This window comes from Diorhabda carinulata, chromosome X (assembly GCF_026250575.1).
Source record: "Diorhabda carinulata isolate Delta chromosome X, icDioCari1.1, whole genome shotgun sequence".
Lineage (NCBI taxonomy): Eukaryota > Metazoa > Arthropoda > Insecta > Coleoptera > Chrysomelidae > Diorhabda > Diorhabda carinulata.
Genome location: NC_079472.1, coordinates 18,296,992 through 18,317,316, shown reverse-complemented (window position 1 = coordinate 18,317,316; position 20,325 = coordinate 18,296,992). Strand labels below are relative to the sequence as shown.

Genomic DNA, 20,325 nt, shown 5'->3' with positions numbered 1-20,325 from the left:
GTTTAAGCAAAGTTCCGAAATTTAAGGAGACAACTAAGCAGTCACATATAGAAAATTTTTATTACAGTTTTACTTTTATTTTTATTTGCTACCCCCAAAAATTGAGAAGCCTTATTATACAGAGTGAAACAAAAAAGGAAACATCAAATATTCTCGAAAACGAAGAGTACGAACAAAACATAATTAAGAATAGATCTATTTTGGATTTAGCAATTTGAAATTTGTTATTAGTTATTTTGGATGTTTGAATCTATTACCCTGCATATTTTTTTGATAATTGATTGTTTTTAAAAAATTGAACAAAACTCGAAACGCTTGAATGACTCAATAAATTTTTTTAAATCTAATAATATCTGACAATATTGTAATTATTAACTAGGTCCCAAAAGCCCAAAACTTACTTGGGTCATTTAAAAATTTCAATCTATACCATATAGATTCAAGCACAGCAGTTCGGCTCTGCATTAAGTAATTCGTTTTTAGTGGTTAGTTATCCTGCCTAGCTTCACTCTGGTGAATTGACAGTTGACTAACTGCTACTTCAGTTGAATCAAGCATTAAACATGATGGCGGATAGTTTCATGTGAACTTCAAAATGTGTTTAGAGACTGTTACTGCATCATAATTAATATTTGTAGTAGTGAAAAGTGTTTAGTTTAAAATGACTTCTTTACAATACGTGGTTCACCCCCTACCTGGGAGCGAGGAACAATTTAATGACAGGTAAAGGTCAGAAAATAGCAAGTATAGGGTTCAATGAATTTTCCACCATTTTCGACATGGAAGGTTTTGCTATTTCTTTATAATGTAGATTGTGACATTCCACCATGGAACCACTCCCTTATTTTCTGTCTTTCCAAACATCAAAATGACCTCTTTGGCAATTTTCTTCATTGTAAAATTGAGTTGAATTCGGAACATTTGGTTTTTTTTATTTGTAATGGTACAGGGAGAATTAAATTTTGATATAACTTGATCAGAATATGCTGCAATCAAACTGCAGTAATACCAGTGCAAATTGGTTTGAATGTGATGTTGTTTCTAATTGAGGCGTATCTATATATAATTTTAAATACAAAATTGGATATTTGAGATGGGCAAAAAATATTAGGTAGTGTAAAATCTGCTTATGATGATATCTATAAACATAGTTAAATTGATAAAAATATTTGTAATTACGGGTCAAAAATATTATGTATTTAATATTGTCAAGCTTTGAAACATGCACACCTTGATGAATTGATTAGGTTATGTTTCACAGGTTTCAGTTTTGTTAATTGTTAGTTAATTATTACTCAAGTTTGAAAGGCTAATATTTTATGATCCAAACCCTATAACCTTTAGTTTGATTTTCAACTTTTATATATATCTAAGGCTGCTTCTTTGGATTATTTTGATTATAATCCTAAGTTATAATCAGCGTCAAATTAAGAAGTAGGGGAGCCTAGGGTTAAATCGTCCCAGAGCCCACTTAAGAAAATCAAAATTAGATCAAATAAAACATTTCCAAACAATTTTTGAAAAAAATGCAAATTTTGAAGGTTCCCTACGTGCTTGGAGCCTGCACCTCCAGCCCTCCCCCCCTAGACCCTCCTTAAATCTGACGCTGATTATAATAAACGGTCACATTCATATCTGTTCTAGATTAAAAGAAGTAGCAGATAGAATAAACAGATTAGGACAAAATATTCATCCAGGATTATCAAATTTACGTACTGGCATTAAACGTATTTGCTTGGCACCTTCCTATATAGCTTTACTATTAGATGATGGCAGAATATGTAGAGTATCTTATAATGTACTATCTGACAGATTGGATTTAAGTAAAAATGAGAAAAAGTAAGTAGAAGGGACTTTATTTAATATTTAAATTACTATTTGAAAAAAAAATTTGAGGTCTTGGACGACACGCAGTTCAGGTGGAGCAGGAGCGAATGGTGGAGGCGGCACAGGAGGTAATGGAGGTAACAAACCTACAGGAGGAAGGGGTATTAGAACTAGAGCCAGAATAATGAGATCTAATACTGCTATTAGGGGTGGTAGCAATAGCGGTAAGAAAATTATATTTAATTTACACAACTGCTAATAGAAAATTTGATTTTTAAACTTCATCAATCCCAAACAAGTTCAATAGAAAAAGGGTCGAATGGTTACATTATGACATGATTTTCAAACAATTTGTTTACTACAATTTATACCAATACTTGGAATCTTAGTGGTGTTGAGACATGAGTCTAGGTGATTCAGTCTACTGTGTTTTATATTTCTTTCTAATTTCATGCTTCAAAAAGTAGGGAACAATATTTTTTAAAGTTTTTAAATTTGACTCCCAAATACTTTTTAATAGGTAGCAGAGGAGCTCCGGTTATAATAGGCACTAGTTCATCTAGCAGTGGTCGCCCAATGGTAACTGTACCAGCTCCTTATGTACCAGAAGAGCTAGTTTCACAAGCACAAGTAGTGCTTCAAGGGAAAAGTAGAAACTTGATAATAAGAGAACTACAGGTGAATAAACTAAACTAAAAGTAATAAAACATTTTATATTTCTATAATTTGGATTTTATTATTTAGAGAACTAATTTAGATGTTAATCTCGCTGTTAATAATCTCCTCTCTCGGGATGATGAGGAAGGAGAAGAGGGAGATGATGCGACAGATTCATATGTTCCTGAAGATCTAATATCCTTACTCGATGGTGGTTTTCATCCAGATCATTCTGTTATTATTGACGCTGATGCTATGTTTTCTGAGGATATGTTTGGTTATTCCGGAATTAGAAAGTAAGATACTCAAATTTAGTGCTCAAAATATTTACACAGGAACTATTATAAAATTTGTGTATTATGATTGAACATAATATTTTGAGTTCATTAGATTGGAAACTTTTTGCATGCAGGCTACTTGTAAATTAATCCTATTTCTAATTTTTTCAATCAGATCTATCTTCAAGCTTCAAAATTATCTCGATTTTAAGAACTAATGGAGAATTATTAATATTATTTTATTTTTATATATGTAGTTAGTTATAAATTAAACTGTTTCTTTACTTCTATCTGCATCTGTAACATTTTTTGTTAATCTTTTTTGTCCAACCATACTTTTGTTTTTTGTTTGTTTGGCTTTTTTCACTAACTTTTGTTTGAAAATGTTTGACTTTGCTCAAACAAGCTTCCTTAATAGCCGTGGTAGCAGCAGCCGCAATCGTATACCAGACAGAGATGCACCAGCTGCAAATTCAGCAAATAATTCTGAAAGAGACAGAGAAACCTTCTCCAGATGGAGAGACAGACAATATTTTGGACCTAGAAGATGGCTGGAGTGTGCATTGAGAGATAACACATTTGATAAGGATTCCGGTAAGCAGAATAATTTTATATGATTTATTTTACAAAAAAAAAAACATCCTTAGCAAATCTTCTGTATAACAAGAAAACTTTTTTTCTCATTAAATCATAAGATATGTCTTTTGATTTACAAACATTATTATCTAAACAACACATGTTAAATGTAATTTAAAATACAGATCACAAGAAAAAAGATAATGCGTGCCCATTATGGATCTCAGATGATTTAGAATTTTGGCCAGAACCAGCTCCTAAATTCATCCAAATTGCAACACTCTACAGCGAACTGATTGCACTGTCCTCCAATGGTCAAATTTACCAATGGAAATGGAATGAACACGAACCATACAAACACCCAGAAAATCCCAACATCCACCATCCGAAAACCATACCATTGGGTCTAGTTGGAGAAAAAGTAGCACAACTATCAGGGTGTTCTATGAGATGCTCAGTAGCTACGGAATCTGGTAAAGTGGCAACTTGGTTGGATGAACTATTAACACCAGCTGCCAGTAAACTTGAACATGCTGCACAAGCATACACTGAATTTCAAACTGATAAGATCTCTGCTTTATATACATGTCCTTTGTACACAGTTGCAAGATTAGAAAGTGGTAGTTTGTATTGGTGGTAAGTATTTTTTTTAATCAATCTAATAAAAAAATATTCAACAACTTCAATTTTAGGGGTGTATTACCTTTTACTCAAAGAAAACGCCTTTGGGAAAAATATAGAGCTAAATGTAGGAAACAACGACCTTCCAACAACCAATCTGATATAGTTACAGGGTCTCAAGTATGCATGAAAAATTGCCCAATGTATCAACCTGGTGCGATTGGTTTTACAGTAGCCAGTGGCATACCGAAAGTAGGACAATTACAAAATGCAGCTTGGACTTTAAGTGACACCTGCTCTTTTAAAATTATGAACGTTGTCTCCAATGGTACTGAAAAAAGAAGTGACATTCCTACTGCGAGTTCATTAGGTAAGACTTAAATTAAATATTCCTTTTATTTCATAATCTCTTGTGAAGAAAAACACCATCAAAGTACTTTCGCTTTTTTGAATACCTTATGTTAGTGCTGTACTTTGCCGTTTATCACATGATACTGGTCACTTGGTGTAACTTTAGGAGCAAATAGTGCAGCATTTTTATTAAAGCTATTAGTTGTGGGTTAATTTTAAATGGGGGGCAAAAACGAACATTTTCGGCATATTTTTCTTTTTTATTTCTGTAAAGAAAAAAAAGCTACTGTTGCTTACAGAGAAATATATGTGAAGTTTATTGTGCAAATTGTTTAACAGAGCGCACATGTCGGAATTGATATAAAAAATTCCCTTGTGGAGATTTTTCCCTCAAAAATGAGCATCATTCTGGTACTGAAGTTGATGATGACCAAATCAAAGTCATAAATTAAGAGGATCGTCATATAACTGTTCGAGAGATTGCGAAGAGGCTACATATATCGCATTCATTCAACACAAAGAATCAACATTTGCAATAACAACCTTGAACAAAATGAAACTGACCCTTTCTTGAAAAGAATCATCTCTGGAGATGAAAAATGGGTCCTGTGCAGTAACATAATTCGAAAACAATCATGGAGCAAACACAATGAACCAGCACAAACCACGAAAGCTGAAAAACAACAAAAAAAGTTCATGTTGTCAGTTTGACAGGATTACACAAGTATTGTGTTTTTGGGCTGCTTCCAAAGAACCAAACAATCAATTTTGATATTTACTGGTAACGATTAATGAAACTGTATGATGCAATCAAAGAAAAACGGCCAGAATTGTCGGAAATCGGAAAGTTTTATTAGTGTTCCATAATGATAATGCGAGGCTACACACATCTTTGCCAACTCGTAGGAAACTACTGGAGCTTGGCTGGGAAGTGATGCCACATATACAGCTCTGATCTGGCAGCATCTAATTACCATTTATTTCATGGTTTGCAGAATTCTTTGAATGATCAAACTTTTACAAATGATGATGACCTTCAATCGCATCTGGTTCAGTTTTTTGCTGATAAGAACCAGAAATTTTATGAGTGCGGAATCGTGAAGCAGAAAGAAAGATAGCAAAAGGTCATTGAAAAAAAGGAAATATATAATTGTTTAAAAACTATTTTTTGCGTTATTTTATACTACAAAACAAATTACTTTGTCGCCAATACAATAATGTTGAAGTAGAATCGTTTATAGCGTTTCCATTAATATTACTACTAGTTTATGGTGTACAACTTTAATGGGTTTTTATGAATTTAAAAATTTGCTTCACTAAATTATTTTATTACCCCTGTTTTACTCTAAATTTTGGTTTATATTATATTTGTCAAATGCAAGTTGCGAAAGTATTAAAACTCAGTTGATTATTAATATCTTATTTCTTAGCTAATTTAGGTAGTAAAACAACAATAAATAAAGAAAATACTGATAGGCTAGATATGCCTCCACCACCATCGCCAGCTTCTAGTACTTGCAGTGATACAGGAAGTGTTAACAGTCATAGTAAGTACTTATTTTTTGAATACATTTATAAATCATGAATACAAAATATTACAGAACGCCAAAAGAGGACGGTAGTTACCAGTTCTGAACAAGGTGCTGAGCAAAAAAAAGATGAAGAAGAATGGCTGTTACGTGATGTGATATTCGTCGAGGACGTGAGAAGCGTACCCACAGGAAGAGTACTGAAAATAGACGGCGCTTATGCTGCAGTGCGATTTCCCACTGTTCATTCTAAGGACTCCAAGGATGTCGACGATATACTACAGGACTGTAGATTAATGAGAAAAGATGATTTACAGGTAATTGCTTTTTAAACTAGCAGACATATAATTTAGCTGATTACATACTTTTTAGGTTATAAAATCTTCATCGAATTCCCGAGTTCCCGATTGTTTTCAAAGGACGCCTAGAAGAATTCAAATACCTGAAAACGGGGGTCAAATATTGACAGTAGCTGTTGACGGTCGTGGGATACATGCCATTGTAAGGAACGGTTCTAATCTAAGTTATGTCATATATAACATCAGCAGCGGTCGCGTTGAACAGGACAAACAATTTCCTAGTGAAACTGCTGCTTTTATGGGACTGTATCCTTCATACATTAATCTTACCTGTGCAGGCGAGGTAATTATACTGTGAAAACTGAATGAATTTCTTTTTAATGGAATATAGTTTTTTCTGCAGAGTTCAGAATCTATTTTGATTTTACGCGACGGGAACAATACTATTTACCCATTGGCTAAAGATTGTGCAGATGCAATTAGAGATCCACAGTTTTTGGACTTGCCACCTGTTAAATGTCTAACTGCAGGAACTATGGCTTTATCTGGTACTGGAACCAACATGAAAAACCAAGTGGCTATAGTTATTTTTGCTCTCGAACATCAACTGCTAATGCCGAAAATTTTGAGATGCGACTTGGAGGGGGTGAGACAGGTTTTGGCTCAATTGGACAGTGATTTCAGTAAGTATTGGTATTGTATGCCAAAATAATTCATATATTTATATTCACTATATATGTTAGTATGTATGTGCCAACATACATTAGTGAAGTATTCCCAGATTCATTTACCAACATCGATTTTTTGGTAATTTGATTGATTTACATAAATAATGGAATAAAATTTGCAGAGCTTTTATTATCATTTACTCATAAAAAGATTATTGTGTTTAGCGATCAAGTACCAACTTTTTGGCTTATTATGCCAGAGTCTATAGAAGGTGGAGCAAATTGGGCAGTGTCTTCCCTATTATAAACCACATATGCTTGATAGAATTTCATTCTGGGGATTGGAGTGACCAAGGTGAAATATCAACACTAGCTTCTTGCAGACACTCCATACTTCTATATTTTTGTATGCTTTGTCTTTCTAAATATGGACTTTGCATCCCTAACTAGACAGTTCTACCCTCGGTACAATTGATAATAAGTATAACTAATTCTTAAACTGTAAACAAATTTCTTTAGAGAAAAATGAGAGATTTGTGTTTTTAAACATAGTGAAAGGTGAAACATTGATACTGTTATCATATTCTACACTAAATATAATCATGATGTTGCTCAAAAGTTCAAAAATTATTCCGTCTGAGTGAAATACCTCTGTTTCATCAATATACTGATTAATTTTGCTCTTCATTTCCTTTCCATCCTGCTGTCTTCTATCATTGGAGTATCTGGCATTATTTCTCTTTTTACTTTACTTATTTGTTTTTTGTTAAATTTTATTCCAATACACCTCTTGTTATTTAATGTTGTATAAATTTGCAAACATTCCAAATATGTTTATATTTTCCAGAATCGCACAATTTGATAGGCAAATCATTTTTAAATGAAAAGTGTGATGGAAATCGTAATATCTTCCACGCAGTGGTTAATTCTTGTACTCCAACTTCTAACAAGGACCCAGAAACAGGTAAGAAATCAGTACATAATTCCAATATAAAGAAAATTTTATGTTAACTGATAGTTCTATTAAAATTGGAAAAAAACAGAATTAAAATTTGAAATATTATAGATTAAAATGATATTAACTGTTTATTAAAATAATCAACTGATAGCAATTACTAAAACTGTTTCAAAAATTTTATTATGGATGTTTTTCTTTATTACAATACATATTTTTTCTTCATGAGCAACCATTAACTATTTTTTAAATATTCCTGTAACAAATTCTTAGAACAACCAAATTTTGTCCACGAAGAACCGATTCCTGCTCCAAATTGGCCGCCCGAATCATTCGATGTGGCATCTGGAGATGAAGATAGCTTGATGAGTTTAGGAAGTAGTGCAGCAAACAAAGGTGGAAGTGGTAATCAGAACCCTCCGTCTAACAATTTGGTAATTGATCCATCTGAAAGACGATCAAACGCTATGCAAATCTTACATGCGCTGTTGTATGATTCTTCAGTGATAGAATCACATTTGATTGAGATGTTATGTGCCAAGTAAGTATGTTATTATTTATATTAATCCTTCAAGAACTGGAACATTGAATTTTTTTATTAGTACTATTGTTTTTTCAGGGATGCTCAAGGACAAACCCCATTTATGTTGGCTGTTTCATCAAGAAGTTATCCCGCCGCTTTGGAATTATTTGAGAAAATAATTAAACTGGGTACTCCTCAAGAGCGCGAAGAGATGATCTTTCCAAAAGGATCCAATCCTGACCAATCCCCCTTACACGTTTTATGCTGTAATGACACCTGCAGCTTCACCTGGACAGGTAAAATTAATATCATTAATTGAAACAAATGATATGATTTTGATTTTCTAGGTGCTGAACACATTAACCAAGATATTTTTGAATGTAGAACTTGCGGTTTGACAGGCACTTTGTGTTGTTGTACTGAGTGTGCACGTGTTTGTCACAAAGGGCATGATTGTAAATTAAAGAGAACATCTCCAACAGCTTATTGTGATTGTTGGGAAAAATGTAAATGTAAAGCTCTAATTATGGGAAATCAGACAGTGAGATACGACCTTTTGACTAGATTGGTTAATGAAACTAATTTGGTGTGCTTACCCAATTCTAGGTGAGTTTAAACATATAAAAATTGATGTGTCTTTTATACAACTTTTATTACATATGTAGAGGTGAAAGCATCCTCCTATTTTTGGTTCAAACTGTAGGAAGACAGAACCAAGAACAAAGACAATTCAGAAATTCTCGTTCGAGAACAGCATCTTCAAATTCACGTAACAAGACTCCATCTTCAGATAGTAAGTCAAAAAATTCATAAATCTTAAAATCAAATTTGCTGGTTGAACTACCGAGAGATAAAACTTGATTGATACTATTGCATCAATACAGTTCAATTTCTATCTCAGTAGTTCAAATGTAACAAATCTGTTTTTAAGAAATTTACCAAATTTACTTTTATTTCTTATCACTAGTTGAATCGGATATGCCTGAACATGACTTGGAACCCCCTAGATTCAGTCGTCGAGCTTTAGAATGTCTATTAGGTGATTGGAAAGCCGTAAAAAGTATGATAATGTCCGGTGCAATTGAATCTAAAGAAAATCATTATGATGATCAACCTTATGTGACTGGACAAACAGGAACTACTTTATTAGACAAATTCACTCATTGTTTCTTTGTGAAATGTCAGATGGTATTGGATGTTTTACTTGAAACTATAATCAAAGAAATGAAAAATCCCGACCCTAAATTAAGGGAAACTGCACAATTGGTAGCTAGGAGGTAAGTAATAAATTATAATTATAGAATTATAAATTTTACATTTGTTTCTTCTTATTTTTTAGATTTGTTAGGTCAGTTGTGAGAATATTTGTTATATTCAGTATTGAAATAGCGCCAAACACAACAAAGAGACAACGTTTTGGTAACCAAAATTTACCTTTGAGTAAATGCAAACGTGTATTTCAGTCTTTGTCAAAATTATCTATAGAAGAATTATGTGAGACTGCAGATTCTCTAATTGCACCTGTACGTTTAGGAGTGGCAAGACCAACTGCCCCATTTTCTTTAGCGACGTCACCTAGCGACATTCTAAATGTTAGATTGTTTTCAACATATTATGAATTTGTTATAAAGGTCATTTATTTTTAGGGTTCAGAAGAATTATTCTTGGTTGATCCCCTAGCTCCATCAGCAACCACTGGTAGATCAGTAAGCAACTCACAATCATCTGATAATTTCCCATTTTTAGCAGAAGCTGTTAGAAGGGTAGTAGCTAGCAGAAACGATTTATTAAATGATATAAACGATGGCGAAAGTATGGCAATTGATAATGATGAAGATAATGCTTCAGAACATGATGATATGCCAGCCGTTCGTGAGTTACCCATTGCAGTACGTCAAGCGTCTTTAAACGAAAATGAATCACAAGAAGTTGCTACTGATCAACAGGAAAGTAGGATGCAGGGCGAGGAGAGCGATCCTGAATTAGATCTCTTAGCTGAAACTGAATCTGACAGTGATGATAATCACAGTAACCAAGATGCCGCTTCTGCCCAACGATCTGTACAGACTGGAGCTACAGCTGGATCTGACACAGGTTAGATTTTATTTTTGAATCTTATGTTATCATTTGTAACAAAGAAAAATAAAAAATCTTCATATAGATCTCGTTTATTTTATATAATGTGATATACTTTTGTAAAAGGTGGTATGCTACTTTTCCCAGAAGATGAAAGTGGTGAATCGTCACAACAGGAGGAAGAAGAAAGTGAAGCTGGAGAAACAGACGAACAAGACACAGAGGATTATAGTTTAACTGAAGAACAATTGGAAAGGCGAAGGTTAGTTATTAAAAATTACAAATATCATGTTGAAGACACCTTCTTCTCATTTCATTTCACCTTTTCTGTTGTTTAATGCTCTACTCCCTATTACATATATGTATTTGTTCGAATATGTTTGCCATCTTCTACAATTCCACTTGAAGTTTTTCTTATTTTGAACTTAGTTCCTTTATATATGTTTATATAATTAATCTGACCGCTCACTTTATTTCTGTATCCATTATAAACTCCTCTTATGTTTGCCTTTCATTTTTATTCCTTTAATTATGTTATTGGTGCTTCTTATATCTCATCTTTTCATTTCCTCTAATAATCTCCACATTTCTTATCAAACTGAAAACAAAAATCTTTTTATTTATTTCTTAGTTCTTTGTATTTTTATTATCAAATATAATTTTTTTTTCAAAGTAATGCTGCTGGTCATGGACAACGCACTAATTTAGCACCGCAAAATATGCAATGGGCGATACGGTCACGTGAAGCAGGCAGATCTCAAGGAGTACGTTTACCAAATGGTTCCAATTTGGTATTTATCGATCCTAGCTCTCTTAGAAGATCTGCCACAGGCAATACCACAGTTGCGACTAGCTCTGAACCTATCACTATGGCAACCACAGCAAGTTGCCTAGCTAGAGCTTTTGGTAAGCTTCCCAAACATCCTTATTAAATTATTTTAGCTATTAATTCTCATGTTTGCTTTTTAGGAATCGTAGTTAGACAAATATCAGATTTATTATCATTAATACCAGATATGAACCAAATTCTAACATCTCAAACTGCCAATATGGATGTAACTCAAGAGGACTTATACAATTTACAAGTAATTTAATAGATACAATTTTTATAACATTTTCTAACTTATTTATTTTCTTTTTAGATTTACTTAGAATTTAGACTGAAACCAACGTGGGATTGGTTATTAACTGTTATGGATGCCACTGAAGCTCAACTCAAATTTGGAGCTTCTCTAACAAATTCTTTGGATTTGACGACTTCCGGAAATCCGTTAAACACAGGATCAAATAGCACAGGAGGTGGGCGTCGTAATATGCCTGCTACATCTTTAACTTCTCTAGGTGTTTTGGCTACTTTGGATAATATGAATAGTATTTATGCCTTGAAGATATTAAATTTAACATCTTCTAGATTAATTATGAATCAAATGACTAAAGCTGCTTCCAAACTTTAAATGTTACTTATAATAACATACATATATTTCTATGAAAACTAATAACGAAATATTTTAGTTTTCATATCTATTTTATTCTAAAATTGATATGTCATTTCTATTGTGTCTTGTATTAGTCCAAGAACTTCTTCATTACTCATTATCTAGGATTCTTGTGCATTGTTTCCATCTGTCTTTCATAAGTTGTTTTGTTCTTCATATATCACAAATTGGAATTTTATTTCTACTAATTCTAGTAATTTGATGTTCTCAACATCCATTTCCATTGGTTCCTTTTCATAACTGTTTTCTAGGTGGGTTTATGGTAACATTTATATTTTAATAGTTGGGATATTATTTCTTCTCTAAACCTGGTAATTTGCCTGTCCTTTACCTCCATTTTTTCATGGATACACGTTCTTGATCCTGTTGAGATTTCTAAGTAAATTTAAATATCTTCTAGTTATTATTATTATATTAGATTATTATCATCTTCTTTACAATTTTGTATAGGAGATACACAATGTTATTTAATATAAAAGGGCATGCAACAGTTTGGAAGTTATTCATTTTACATTAAAAACATTTTCTAGGTATAAATATGTGGAAATTCTGCTTCTATCGCTTATAAAATCTACTAATTTTGATGACCTAATGAAAATATTCCATTGAAAATTAATTTCTGTTTATTCTCTCATCAAATTATTTTTCTTCCTATATTTTCTTACTCTCCTCACTTTTTATATGGATAAATTACTTTTTAAAACCCCAATTTCTTTCATATGAAAATTTTCATTGGGATTTTTATTTTCTTAGAGTACAAATCTCCCAGGCATATTATAAAACTATTTTTCTTCTAATTTCCAGTAACTTCTAATTCTTCCAACAACATTAGATCTGCGCACAGAGCACATACAGTAACTGGTAATGCAACAAATTCCTCTGGTAATAGATTAGTTGGTTTTACAACCAATGTAGAAAGTGGTAGAACTAGAACCGACAGAGAAAGTAAGTATTATTATTTGGTTTAAAACATTTACATAAACTAGCTTAAGTCAGTTTTTATTTGTATCTGACATTCTATATTTTTTTTAGCTGGAGATGCTCATGCAGCAAGAAGAGAATTTCTTTTGTACTGCCTTTCTCTCATGAGAGCCCATAACAACGAGCACTTAGATTCATTACCGGTTCTTGATGTATCCGCTCTAAAACACGTAGCATACGTTTTTGATGCTCTTATTTATTACATGAGATCTGGAAATGCAGACAATGATCCAGAATCCCGAAGAGAAGGTTTACCTTTACCTACATGGAATGATCCCGTAAAAAAATTTTAAATATTACGTTAAGACTTGTAATAACGAATTTTGTTTTAGGATGAGACAGAAAATGAGGAAGCTGAGGAAGATATCGCTGTTGCTATGGATACGGAATCTTTAGATGACCAAGACGTTTCTAATTTGGCCAACATCAGTAATACACTTAACACATCTCTTCAAAGTGGAACAGGAAAGGGACGAAAACATTCATTTTTCCAGGCAAGTTACCCTGATATATTGTGATTATAAAAAATTATTAAACTTCAGTTTTATATCCAGAGATCAGAATCAACGCTATGTTTGGGATGTCCACCTCCGGATCCCTTTGATACCCCATTAGCTGAAGCGCTTCCCTTAGCAGATCAACCCCACTTGCTTCAACCAAACGCCAGACGAGAAGAACTATTCGGTATACCTAAACAACCAGTTACTTTAACTGCTGTTGGTACGAATTCAGGAAATCCTTTAGAAAATCTACCAACAAAATTAAGTTTATCTACAAGAACTACAGAGTTTGGTATGAATCAACCAGCTAAAGCTAATCATCCTATATCAGTTAATTTGAATGTAATGGGACCAAACCCATTGGTGTATCCTCAGAATTATCAACCAGACGAAGACAACAAATGTAAAGAGATGCATGGTTACAGTACCAATAGTGTAGATGCTTCTACTAGTACGAACCCAATAGTAACTAAATCTAATGAAGGTAAGAAAATTTTTTATTGTTTTTGTATGGGTTTCGCTTTTTTTGAGACCCTATGAACTGAATGTAAAGAAAAGTCTTTTGGATATCTTCTTTTATGAGCTGTACAAAGATATTCTACAATTATTAGAGTCAATGTCATGTATGAGGCATAACAAAACGGGCTAGAACAGCACAAGGAAAACACCTGACAATGTTTAAAAGATTGTCTGTTTATATGGCGAGAGCTATGAGAACATTTCTAACTAGAGCATTTTAGATTATCGCAGTTCTCACATAGCTTTTGTTGATAGACAGATCTAGGGAAGGTACAGACATTGAGAGTATCAAGAATTAGGGAACCTATGTCATACTATCAAAGTATATCTTATTCTAGTAACAAAATGATTAAGAAATTAAGAATTGAAGAGATCTTTATGAAGTTCAGTAGGATAGGAATTCTGAAGAAAGAAATATCATTATGTTAGGATATTATACCATATCAGTTGGTTCAAAAACCACCTCAGGAGCTTCCTATGGAGTATTAGTGACCAGTACCAAATACTAAAGGAGAGAAATTATATGTGACATTCTGATAGTTAAGTAGCTATAAAGACATTGTGTTCCCTTGTCACTGAACTCAAAGCTGCCATGGGAGTGCTAAAAACATCCTGATTCAATAAGCAAGAATGATTGATTTTGGATCTATTTAGTCTTGTTACCTCATTAGACAAAACGCTAAAGAAAGTTCAATACGTTTGTCTGAAAAGTAGCCTTTATTGGTCCAGATCCTTGCTAAGACCAAAAGATTCTTTCTAAAAAATGACCCATCTAACTAAAAAAATAGTTAACTGATTAGTCTTAGCAATTACATAAAATTGATGGTTAATTTTTTTTATATCTTCAACCTAATGATGTGGATTTGCATCAACGAAAACCCAAATATGCCATTTTAAGTTTGCTACTTAAATCTATTGGCCAGCACTTATCTGTCCAGTCATCGATTGTGCATTGATTGTAATAGTCCCTCAACTCGTCTATCCATGTTAATTAACGTTTCTGTTTATTTTAAGAAATTGTAAGTGACAAACCTCAAGATTTATCTAAATGCAAAGAAATTCAAACATCGGACGTATATCCTTCAACTTCAACGGAAAACCCTACACTTTCAAGGCCACAAATTATAGTATCTCCCAGAAAATCGGACAGTACAATGTCATTCACCAGTCATGAATCGGTAAGAATGTATTAAATATCAGACAATATTTTATTAATGTTATATTTTTAGGCACAATCAACTAACTCTGTACCAATGTTAGCATCTGCTGATTGTAATCAAGATAGTTGTGCTCAAAGTTCATTAAAAGATGACGTTACAGATTCGACTTTGCCGTCTTCTAGAAGTCCTAGTAAAAGTGTTATTGTCAGAGCTAGATCTTCAAATGTGAGTAATTATTACGTGTCGCTATTGAATGAAATATGGAAGTTACATACGTGTATAAATGTTACTATAATTTGTACATCACTATGCTTCCAATATTATAACGGCTCTCTGATGACCGCAGTTGTATGAAGTTTTAAACTGAGGACAGATACGGAGTCGACATTATTTTTATTATATAACCAACATTTTTTCGATCCTCCGTCTATTCTAATCTTTATTTTGTTTGTTTTTAGAGTCAAAAAATAGGCGAATCTGATATAGTTATGTCTCCATTGGACATATCTCAATCAGAAACTTTAGAAAACCAAGAAATTTCCGCAAACGTTACAGTGATAACAACACCAGTAAATAATGAAATTCCTCGCCCCACTTTTGGACAAACAGTATCTCATGATTTACTCTTAGGTAGATGGAGACTTTCTCTAGATCTTTTTGGAAGGGTGTTCATGGAAGATGTGGGATTAGAACCTGGCTCCATAGTATCAGAATTAGGCGGATTCCCAGTTAAAGAAGCTAAATTTAGAAGAGACATGGAAAAGTTACGTAATAATCAACAAAGAGACCTGACTTTGTCAAAAGTGAGTGACTCTTATTTCATATTTAGATGAAAGTCTACAAAAAAATTTTTTTATTTAGGTCGAAAGAGATAGAACACAATTACTTATTCAGACTTTTAAAGAATTAAATACACAATTTAACAGCTACAACCGTCGAACTTGTTCTTCCTCACCCCCCTTAGCCGTTAATCGTGTTAAAGTTACTTTTAAAGATGAACCAGGCGAGGGCAGCGGCGTAGCTAGAAGTTTTTATACCGCCATCGCAGAAGCCATTCTATTAAACGAGAATTTACCTAATTTAGAATCAGCACAAGTCGATAATAAATATCAATACAGCGTTTTACAGCGACTCAGAAGAGATAGAGATGTTTTGAGAAGATCTGTACAACCCAGAAATTGGAGTAAATCAAGGTAATTGAATTTAAAAATAACTTAGTTTGTGTTGTTAAAAAAAATGATCGTTTTCAGAGACCACCATCGACGTACGATGAGTGCAGAAGCTAGACCTTTTGTTCCAATGGACAACGTACACCAATCTGACGCTCCTTCAATGCCAGACATTTCTACAGCAGCAAATAACCAACAATCTCCTTCTAATGCAAATCAACCTGCTCCGCCAAACAGAAATGAACATTTGACCACTCAACAGCAACATTTAGGTGAAAGGTTGTATCCCAAAGTGTACAATTTGCATCCTACTTTTGCTAGTAGAATTACTGGTAAGTAATTTAAAATATCTTTGGCTTATAATTGATCATCAATGTTTGTGGCAAATCTTTAGAGTCAACAACATGGAGATCAAATTCAATATTTACTAATAAATATTATATAGAGTTAGAAAGTTTTGATTTGAATAATATTTTCAAGAATTTTTGTGAAATTGGCTTATCAATATCTTATCTCATTCTCTAGTTATAAGGTGTGGTTCTACATATTTGTACAACCAGACATCTTTTCAAAAACGATAAGAATGATCGAGTATCATATTTAAACCTAAACTTTTGACACAAATAAGCAAAAATTTCATGTTTAATTTTTGTACTGTACTGTAGATGGTATAAAAAAACTGATGCTTGCAGTGTATTATGCTCAAACAGATTTGGATTACATTTTATGCAAAGAAAGTTGAATGAGCAAATAGTTTTGTCAACTTTGATATCAATTAACTGCAGTGAAGACCGTATGTATCAATTGGTCAAGTTTAAACTGATCAGAAGCCTTATATGAAAAGAGACAAAAACAATTATATCAATTTATATAATGAGCACCTTACATTTTAAGAAACTTTTGAAGTTGGAATAAAAAATGTTTAATTATTTGAATTGTAATTATTAATTTTCGCTTAACTTGACGAAAACAATGAAAATCGGGCAAATATTTACTTTTTTCTTTTATGGATCTAATATTGCAAGGTTAGATTGTCTTATTTCTCGATATTTATAATAACATTCAAATTTCGTTGTTTGAAATATTTAATTTTTGAAATAATTTCCTATATATTTCTTTTATTTACAGGAATGCTTCTAGAGTTATCCCCAGCGCAGCTTTTACTATTACTAGCATCTGACGAGTCTCTTCGCAGTAAAGTAGAAGAAGCAGTTGAAATGATATTAGCTCATACACATTCCCAGTCAGAGATATCATCTGAAGCCATTTTAGGTATATTTAAAACATTTTTTTATTCATTACTGTTACTAAATTTCTACTATTCTTTTAGAAGAAACACTACAAGATGAAGAAGATGTAGCCCCGCTTTTCTATTGTCCAGGAAAAAGAGGATTCTATGCACCTCGACAAGGAAAAGCTACTTTCGAAAGACTTAACGCTTTTAGAAATGTTGGAAGGTAATGGATTTTCCCACGTTCACTATAATCTGATGATAATATTGAATTTGTATTTTAGATTGTTGGGATTGTGCCTGTTACAAAATGAATTGTGCCCAATATTCCTTACTAGGCCTGTATTGAAATCAATTTTAGGACGACCGATAAAATTCCACGACCTGGCATTTTTTGATTCGTTAGTTTACGAATCTTTGAGGCAGCTAGTAGTTGGTGCTGAAACTAAAGATAGCAAAAGCTTATTTTCAGCATTAGAACTCAACTTTACGTAAGTTTATATTTTATCCTTACATCCCCACATTTTAGAGGTATATCAATGTTTTAATACGTGTTTGATTTTATAGAATTGATTTATTCCCCGAAGAAGGAGGAGGTACAGTAGAATTGGTCCCAGGGGGAAAAGATTTAGAAGTAACATCTAGCAATGTATATGATTACGTTAGGAAATATGCTTATTATAGGATGATAAAAGTTCAGGAAAAAGCAATAGAGGTAAATAGTTTATAATATTCAAACTATTGTTTCGTATTTTTTATAAATATATTTTTTAGCATATAAAAATCGGTGTGTTTGACGTCCTTCCGGAAGGTTCTTTGGATGGTTTGACAGCTGAAGACTTGAGACTACTTTTGAACGGAGTTGGAGATATAAATGTCGCCGTTTTGATCTCATATACGTCATTTAATGACGAATCTGGAGAAAGCAGCGACAGACTTGTCAAATTTAAAAGATGGTTATGGTCTATAGTTGAAAAAATGACTCACATCGAAAGGCAAGACTTGGTAATAATTTCCTACTTTTTTATCAATTCATTGAAATTTGTGCTATAAAATGAGATATAGGCCAGTTCCTATACAATCTACTACTAGTCAAAATTTTGAAAAATGTGGTTGTATGATTCGAGATGTAAGTGGAATGTATGGATTGCTGAAAACTCTTACAATATAACACAGAATATATTACCAATTTATTAGTTATATACCAAAAAAACAAGTGATAATAGTGACAAAATAGTTTACAAATAGAAAATTACTAATATTCATCAGATACTAACATTTGAATGGGAATTTTAGAAGAATTAATGAAAATTTGATGGGAAAATTTAAAGTCTTATGATTTCTAGAGTTCTATAATTTTGAGGAGATTTAGTTTTCCGATTCTATATATTCTTTATATAAGAATTATTATATTTGTTTATTTTAAGGTGTACTTTTGGACGGGCTCCCCAGCTCTACCAGCAAGCGAAGATGGTTTCCAGCCAATGCCTTCAGTGACTATCCGCCCGGCAGATGACGCTCATTTACCAACAGCTAACACCTGCATATCGCGATTGTACATCCCACTTTATAGCAGCAGAACAGTTTTGAGACAGAAACTTCTACTAGCGATCAAAACGAAGAATTTTGGATTTGTGTAATAAAAAAAATTGACTGTTTTCACATTTCATTGGAAGATTGAAGAAATAAGAATGCATTTCGATTCGTCAGAAGCAGCAGAATTCGTTGGAAACGTGATTAAACTTTTTTCTTTTTACTTCAGAATGTATTTATTTTAAGAATTGTATATAGATCAAATATTTGTGGCACAATGTGTAGGTTGTTTTCTTTTTTAAATTAGAAGTAAATGTTAGTAACTTAATGCATTTATTTTTTAAATGGCCCTTTTTGGAATTTTTAGTCAAATTATAAATTGACTAAAACACAAATGATCCGAGAACTATAAAAAGCTGGGAAGAAAATCTAAGAAAATGAATCTTCCCTAGATCAATAAAAGTTTGAATGTCAACATTATTAAACACATAGGGAGAGAATTTTTTATATTTTTTTTGTGGAGACACATGGTTCACATTATTCCAATCCAGTACTGAAATACTACTAGAATAGAATAAAGCTGCATTGAAATTTACCATTCCATTAATCAATCCAATTGACTGGAATGGTGTGAACGTTGAACAGTGAACAGATATTTTGCTTTATTGTGGATTTGTATAAGTAATTCTTAATTCTGAACTTAACTGAAAACTAAAATCTTCAGATGGTTTACTTACACCTTACTAAATAGCGCTACAGTTCGATGTGAGCCTTGACTCCTTGATCATTCGCCTCCAAACTGGTCTCTTCTTCACCAACATTCCTCATACTCTTAAATTTATTGTTCGTGAACTTTATCACTTAGTCTAATATGGAGTCTCCCTCTTCTAATGTTGTATATGACATCATGATTCTCTTATGCATCTGTTTATCCTTCATTCTTTGGAAGTGACCAAACTATCTTAGCCTTTGGGCTTAAATGAATCTGACTATGTTTTCATTGCTTAGTATTTCAAAGATTTCTCTATTATATCAAATTCTCCGTTCATTCTAGTTCCTCCATATAGTATGATAATTTTTTTCTCAAATATTCTCAATCTTGGTCTTTTTGTGTCATCACCCAACATTCACTACCATAAGTTATGATTGTTCTTATTAGAGTCTTATAGATTTTTAACTTCGTTCTTTTTGTTATTAGTTTATTTTTCAGGAGGTTCAGGTTCGTAAAATAAGCTCTATTAACACTTTGTATTCTGTCTTGAATGGCAGGGCTTGGTTATTTATATTTTCCCAGGGATATTTAAAGCTTTTTACACCTTTGAAAGTTTTACCATCTATTTTTAGATCTTCTAATCTCCTACACTCTTCTGATGAAA

The 20,325-nt window shown here is 32.7% G+C and overlaps 1 protein-coding gene and 1 non-coding gene across 5 annotated transcripts; both read left to right on the top strand.

Annotated features, from left to right (window-relative positions):
- The first annotated feature begins 519 nt into the window (after positions 1 to 519).
- Positions 520 to 19,229, top strand: LOC130902581 (E3 ubiquitin-protein ligase hyd). 4 transcript variants are annotated; one of them, XM_057814807.1, is made up of 39 exons: positions 520 to 723; positions 1,645 to 1,839; positions 1,897 to 2,051; positions 2,348 to 2,505; positions 2,572 to 2,780; positions 3,181 to 3,356; positions 3,524 to 3,974; positions 4,031 to 4,329; positions 5,741 to 5,857; positions 5,912 to 6,156; positions 6,212 to 6,481; positions 6,542 to 6,821; positions 7,654 to 7,770; positions 8,035 to 8,302; positions 8,381 to 8,580; positions 8,632 to 8,890; positions 8,950 to 9,077; positions 9,252 to 9,561; positions 9,624 to 9,876; positions 9,931 to 10,378; positions 10,487 to 10,622; positions 11,034 to 11,266; positions 11,330 to 11,445; positions 11,503 to 11,659; positions 12,661 to 12,801; positions 12,889 to 13,115; positions 13,170 to 13,331; positions 13,392 to 13,821; positions 14,871 to 15,034; positions 15,086 to 15,241; positions 15,475 to 15,819; positions 15,878 to 16,209; positions 16,267 to 16,517; positions 17,314 to 17,457; positions 17,516 to 17,642; positions 17,701 to 17,907; positions 17,984 to 18,131; positions 18,191 to 18,421; positions 18,844 to 19,229. In XM_057814807.1, exons 1-39 carry the CDS (start codon positions 662 to 664, stop codon positions 19,054 to 19,056), a joined length of 8,520 nt encoding a protein of 2,839 aa, XP_057670790.1. In that variant the 5' UTR covers positions 520 to 661; the 3' UTR covers positions 19,057 to 19,229. The 4 variants fall into 4 exon arrangements, with proteins under 4 accessions (XP_057670790.1, XP_057670788.1, XP_057670789.1 ...); XM_057814805.1 differs by having other exon boundaries at positions 11,503 to 11,701; XM_057814806.1 differs by having other exon boundaries at positions 3,169 to 3,356.
- Positions 15,278 to 15,406, top strand: LOC130902817 (small Cajal body-specific RNA 8). Its single transcript, XR_009060473.1, has one exon. It is a non-coding gene; the product is annotated as a small Cajal body-specific RNA 8 (non-coding RNA).
- Positions 19,230 to 20,325: the final 1,096 nt, after the last annotated feature.

Excerpts from the sequence above, each read along its gene's own strand:
- LOC130902581 (XM_057814804.1), top strand. The coding sequence starts at position 662 with ATGACTTCTTTACAATACGTGGTTCACCCCCTACCTGGGAGCGAGGAA. Across the intron at positions 2,506-2,571 it reads TGATAATAAGAGAACTACAG|AGAACTAATTTAGATGTTAA; the intron begins GTGAATAAACTA and ends TTTATTATTTAG. Across the intron at positions 16,210-16,266 it reads AGAAATTGGAGTAAATCAAG|AGACCACCATCGACGTACGA; the intron begins GTAATTGAATTT and ends GATCGTTTTCAG.